The sequence below is a fragment of the Nanorana parkeri genome, unplaced genomic scaffold (genome assembly GCF_000935625.1).
Source record: "Nanorana parkeri isolate BGI_ZX_2015 unplaced genomic scaffold, ASM93562v1 scaffold491, whole genome shotgun sequence".
In the NCBI taxonomy this organism is placed as follows: Eukaryota; Metazoa; Chordata; class Amphibia; order Anura; family Dicroglossidae; genus Nanorana; species Nanorana parkeri.
In genome coordinates this window covers 1,128,763-1,134,982 of record NW_017306759.1, presented here as the reverse complement: position 1 = coordinate 1,134,982, position 6,220 = coordinate 1,128,763, and the positions used below count along the sequence as shown (strand labels likewise).

At 49.8% G+C, this 6,220-nt stretch overlaps 1 protein-coding gene across 1 annotated transcript in view; it reads left to right on the top strand.

The window, feature by feature from the left end:
* Positions 1–757: 757 nt before the first annotated feature.
* CHD3 (chromodomain helicase DNA binding protein 3) overlaps positions 758–6,220 on the top strand; it is a 60,708-nt gene continuing 55,245 nt past the window's right edge. The window contains exons 1-7 of the mRNA XM_018560997.1: positions 758–841; positions 2,238–2,402; positions 2,702–2,823; positions 3,499–3,737; positions 4,067–4,214; positions 5,552–5,688; positions 5,915–5,919. Coding sequence (XP_018416499.1) covers positions 2,307–2,402; positions 2,702–2,823; positions 3,499–3,737; positions 4,067–4,214; positions 5,552–5,688; positions 5,915–5,919 — 747 coding nt within the window. The 5' untranslated portion in view covers positions 758–841; positions 2,238–2,306. The remainder of the gene's footprint in view (positions 842–2,237; positions 2,403–2,701; positions 2,824–3,498; positions 3,738–4,066; positions 4,215–5,551; positions 5,689–5,914; positions 5,920–6,220) is intronic.

Sequence of the window (6,220 nt, the reverse complement as noted above, 5' to 3'; positions counted from 1 at the left end):
GCCCCTTCACATCAGGGCCCCCTCCTTTCACATTAGGAGCCTCCTTCTCATCAGAACCCCCTCCTGTCACATCAGAGCCTCTCCTTCACATTAGGAGCCCCCTTTTCATTTCAGAAGCCTTCTCTTCACATGCCTTCATATCAGGAGCCGCAGTGTGGCAGAAGGTGGGAGGCAGAACAGGCCTGATTGGAGGAGAACTACCATCCTTTTCTGAATGGATCCCACCTACCCTTGATTGCCATAATTTGGTTTCCATGGTTCTGGCACCCCTAAGGAAGCCAAAAGGCAACTCAGAGGACCAGGGCACCCTGGCTGAGAAAGTCTGACCTAAACTGTTTAATGTTAGTAGTTTTTAGCAAAGGTCTCTGTGAAGGAAACTGTCTTGGTAGCTGAGTCACAGACAAGTTCAGTAGGCCGTTTCTGCCCCATTCCAAATGCTGTTTCTCGGAGAGATCACACCTTTGCAGAGTCGCACTCAGTGATGTGTGTCCCTCTGAACTAGCACTGCTTAAAGGGGGTTGAGCAGTGACTGCCTCGAGTGATGGATTATTGCCTTGGATTTGCCGAGTCAAATGAACCATGACAGGTTACCTTTAATGATGATCCCCCAATTTCATCCACGTCCTCGTTATGTCCTTGTTGAGGCCGGTAGAGGTATACTAAAATGTTAACTGTTAATTCACCGTTTTTTGTGTTTCTCTCCTTATGAACAGAAGATGAGGACCTCAGTCCACCTCCTTCTCCCGAAATTGTTACAAAGAAGAAGAGAGGACCTAAGAAGAAGGACAAGAGCAAGCCGAGACCACCCAAACCTCCCAAGACGTACAAGCGCAAAAAGCCCGTAAGAAAACTCCCAATTGTTCCCCCTGCGCTTCCTCCTTCCATGGTTTAGTTGGGTTCAGTTGGCCTTCTCTTTCTTGGGAATGGGACACGAAATGTAGACATATGCTGTAGTCCCCATACAGAGAGCAGAAGGCTGGATCGCTTCCTTTTTTGAAGCAACCTCTAAACGCTCAACTTTAACCCCTTAATGACCAGTGACGTACAGTGTGGTCTGTGTGGAAGTGACCCCTTACATTGGTGGTTAGTAGAGAACTTACAGTATATTGGGGGTCAGTGGAGAGGTGTCCCCTTACATATGTGATCTGTGGCAAAGTGTCTCTTTACATTGGTGGTCAGTGAGAGCAAGAATGTCCTCTTCCAGTGGAGAAGTGTCCCCATATATTGATGGTAAGTGGAGCGGTGTCCCCTTACATATGTGATCTGTGGCAAAGTGTCCTTTTACATTGGTGATAATTCAGAGCAAGAATGTCCTCTATCTACCTTTGCCGGTGATTGGAAAGGTTTCCCTTTACAGTGGTGGTCTGTGGAGAAGTGCCTCCTTACATTGGTGGTCTGCAGAGAGGTTTCCCCTTACATTGGTTGTCTGCAGACAGGCTTCCCCTTACATTGGTGGTCTGTAGAGAGGTTTCCCCTTACATTGGTGGTCTGCAGAGAGGTTTCCCCTTACATTGGTGGTCTGTAGAGAGGTTTCCCCTTACATTGGTGGTAGTAGAGAGGTTTCCCCTTACATTGGTGGTCTGTAGAGAGGGTCCCCTTACATTGGTGGTCTGTAGAGAGGTTTCCCCTTACATTGGTGGTGGTAGAGAGGTTTCCCCTTACATTGGTGGTCTGCAGAGAGGTTTCCCCTTACATTGGTTGTCTGCAGACAGGCTTCCCCTTACATTGGTGGTCTGTGGAGAAGTTTCCCCTTACATTGGTGGTCCTTAGAGAGGTTTCCCCTTACATTGGTGGTCTGTAGAGAGGTTTGCATTTACATTGGTGGTCTGTAGAGAGGTTTCCCCTTACATTGGTGGTCTGTAGAGAGCTTTCCCCTTACATCGTTGGTAGTAGAGAGGTTTCCCCTTACATCGGTGGTCTGTGGAAGAAGGACCCCCTCACACTGGTGGACTGGGTAGTGCTTTATATTGATGGTCCGACACAAAATCAATCTGCCACATCCAGGGGCTCAAGGAACCCCTACCAACCTGTGGAGGAACGTTGGCCACGAAGGGCTGGTATAATGCGGCATGTTTGAGTGCCTTTTACCCAATGGAGATTTTATTGTAACTGTTGCCACACCTCGGGTGCCACCGCGGCAATGCGCCCAATCCTCTAACAGCCACCATGTGTGTAAATCCGTAAACTGTATCTGTTTCTAGCTGTTTTACCTTTTTGTTCCCTTTGTGCCTCTGCAGGACAGCGATGACGAGCTCCAGTGGGACGAGGGGATCGGAGGTCATGTGTCTCCAGACAGTGGCTCCGAGATGGGCGGGAAAAAGCGAAAAAAGAAACACAAAGAGAAGAAAGAGAAGAAAACCAAAAAGAGGAAAAAGGATGAAGAAGTGGTTGTGGAGCGCAAGGTTTGTATACAGCCGCCACAAGAACCGAGCAGGACACGAGAGGTGGAGAAGGGCCCTAAAAAAGGAACATGTGTGAAGTTGGAGCTGTCTGTGTTGCTTCCTATAACTAATCACCTTTGTCCTTCCATGACTGTAGAAGGGGGTTTAATGGGGAGGCTGAGGGGTGGCTGTGAGAAACAGACATCCCTCTCCCAGACATGTTTCATTCACCAGGTTCAGAAGACATATACTGTATAATGCGGATAATGTCTGCGAGGCTGAAAACATCGCTCAGCAGCCATTTTGTTTTTTTCCAGCAGGTGGAACAGAAGTCCTCTGCAGTGCTGCTGGCCAGCTGGGGATTGGAGGATGTCGACTATGCGTATACAGATGACGATTATCATACGCTGACCAACTACAAAGCATTCAGCCAGTTTATGAGGTGAGAATAGTTCTATGGTTCTGCAGTGCGGGCTCATCTCATATCTTTCTTCCAACTCTTCATCTTCACTGTGCAGAAGAAGGGGGATAGCTTTCTGATTTCTGTGTCCTTCGTCTGTACTCCGCATTAGGATGAACAGACTCATAGCTCCCATCTATGTGTCACCCTGCAGGAGGAGGACAGACCCATAGCCCCCTTCTATGTGTCACCCTGCAGGAGGAGGACAGACTCATAGCTCCCTTCTATGTATCACCCTGCAGGAGGAGGACAGACTCATAGCTCCGTTCTGTCTGTATCACCCTGCATGAGGAGGACAGACTCATAGCTCCGTTCTGCCTGTATCACCCTGCAGGAGGAGGACAGACTCAGTCACATTCTGTCTGTATCACCCTGCAGGAGGAGGACAGACTCAGTCACATTCTTTCTGTATCACCCTGCAGGAGGAGGACAGACTCAGTCACATTCTGTCTGTGTCATTGTGTCCCTTTGCTATGGAGATGGCAGGCTCCTCGTTGTTATCATTGTAATCTACCATGGGGAGGGATATGCTCATTATTCTGCTTCTGTCTATCTCTGTCGCTTTTGTAATGGTTGCTGTTGATGTAAGCCCCCTTGCTGTGTCACATTGGAGATGTAGTGACGCACCCATGGCTCTTTGTCACTGTGTACCCATAGGCCTCTCATTGCCAAGAAGAACCCCAAAATTCCCATGTCAAAGATGATGACCATCCTTGGTGCCAAGTGGCGGGAATTCAGTGCCAACAACCCTTTCAAGTCATCACCTGCAGCAGTGGCAGCGGTGGCGGCAGCAGCTGCGGCAGCAGTGGCCGAACAAGTGACCGTCACCCTCCCCTCTTCTACCAGCGTCTCCCCGGCAATGCCAATCCGCAGAGCCAAGACCAAGGAGGGCAAGGGTAGGCCCCGTGGCAGAGCGTGATGTGCCCCTTGTGTAAAATCTCTGCAGTGTGTTGCCGTACTTCTAAAGGTAGCCATTTTGTATGCTGGGCAAATGTTGTAAAGGACTGCAGCCTAATGATTTCCGAGGGAACCTGTGGCCTCACAGTGGCACGAACTACAAAATACCTTGTGCCACCAGGTCCCTTGCGAATTGGTTGCGTGCAAAATGACTGCTTATACAGGTACTGTGCAAAAAGCCCAAACCCACCCCTGCAGATGCTTGTCACCCCCCCCAACTTTCCCCACCTGTACCCTAGCACACCCTTCACATTTGTCTCTGTCGCAGGTCCTGGCCACAAGAAGTACAATAAGGGCCCCAGGGGGTCCGAGCCTAAAAAAAAGGTAGGCAAAAAGAAGATGGGCCTGCTGAAGATCAAACTGGCCGGAGTCAAACGCAAGGCTGGTAGTTCGGTAAGTGTTGAGACTGAATCCTTGTGTGTCAATCATCCTTTTTTTTTTGGATCAACTTTCTTGAAACCGATCTTTTGCATTTGTTTTTGTTTGTTTCCCGTGTGACTAAAATGTTTGTATTACGGGTACACATGTAATACAACACCCGTGACACAGGATTTTATGAATGACAATACTGTGGAAGCTGTTTGCTTTCAGACTCTCGCTCTCTATTTGAAATGCTTTGGTGCTACTTCACACCAGCCTCAGCCCGATTTGGTGCCGGTGTGCACTGGATCGCATCCCGGCCGACTCACTGCGGCACCGCAGCTACGCCACCATCCCCCCCCTCCCCTCCCCAGGCCCCAGTGCGATCGCCCGCACCATAACACGTGGCACATCAATGCCTGCTTTCTGGTCCGGTCAGAAAGAATAGTTCATGCAGCATTTTTTCTAACCGCACCGGACCGGAATGTAGGCATTGATGTGGCACGTGTTCTGGTATGGGCGGCGGCACATTGAAGTCAATGGCACCGCAGTCACACCCCCTGCCGCCCGTGCTGCACGCACTATTCTTTCTGATAAGATCGGAAAACAGGCATTGATGTGCCACGTGTTACGGTGCGGGCGATCGCACTGTGGCCCGGGAGACTTAGCTGTGGTGCCATTGGCTACAATGCACCGCCATGCCTTCTCCCGCCCCAGAACGCAGTGAGCTCTGAATCAGGGCGGAACGCACTGGGGCTGGTGTAAACTAACGCTTATAGCTCTATCTGAACAGAGGGGGCGGGGAGGGGAAGGTATGGGGAGTCACAACTTGAGTTTCAGCTTGAGCTTTTGAGCTCTGTAAACATTCTGTTTCAACCCAGCAGCTAAGAACAGGCGGGTCAATATGTGAAAAGAAGCCGGGTGTTCCTTGTTCAGGCCTCACTATAACGAATACAAAGAAATGGAATTACCCTGCCGCAGCTGATTGGGCAGAAGGAGATTCCTTCTATCTTCAGAGGAGCTCCTCCCATGTTTGGGGGAGCTCGGGTTCGGACTAGATTGGGTTTTTCTTTGTCCCTTCTATTGGGATTAGCAGTGCCGTACCCACTATTCCTTGTGGTGGCATTATATTCCACCTGATGTCCCAGAGACCTCTCTAGCCTATAGTCAGAAACTTTCTGAAATAAGAACTGTCTGAGGTTCGCTTTTTATCATTTCCCCTCCTGGCCTATTAGCATGTAGAGATCTCTGCCTCCAGATAATTTCACACAGGATGCCCACCGACAGGATGTCCACCTCTAGGTGTAGATATAAAGTTTATTGCGGCTGATGGTGATTACCGCTTGGCGTGGCACTGACCCCTTTCTCCCAACGTTATCACCTTTCCGCAGAGCGAGGAGATGGAAGTCGCCGAAGTGTCCGACTTGGAGAACTCCAGCGTCCATAGCTCATCCGCTCCCTCGGATGCCTCAGGAAGAGTGAAGAGGAAGAGGGGGAGACCGGCAGGGAAGAAGAAGAAGAACAAAAAAGGTAACGGAGAACTTCTAGGTTAGTGGTAAACAGTGCCGGGAAAGTGCGCATGCCAGTGGTTGACCGCGGAAGCGCTAGGAGGTTAGGTTGTGGGAGAGTTAGGTGGGAGAGACCCATCTTTTATTCCACACATCAGACTGTCACTGGGACACTACTTTGTTCCAGAAACTTCCATGCAGCTGCCATGAATAGAAGGCCAAAGCACAATTCTGCAAATATGGGGTAGGCTGTGTCAGGCAGAACATAAAATCCAACTTTTAAAGCACCTTGATTCTTGGGAGGAGAGAAAAGCGGGAAGGCCTTGGTTACCCCTAAAGAGCCCCTCCCGCCTTGGCCACAAACACTTGCCACTTGTTTGGTTTCCTGGCATATACACTGAAGCAGAACCTACAGTAGGTGGAGCTATAGGGGCATGTCGGCCCCCTTCATTGCGCACGGGCTTCTAAAATGTGTCTGCGGCCAGGCTATGGACATTCAAGTAGTTACATATTTCTAACAAGCAGTGAGTGAACTTAAAGTAGACTCAACCCCA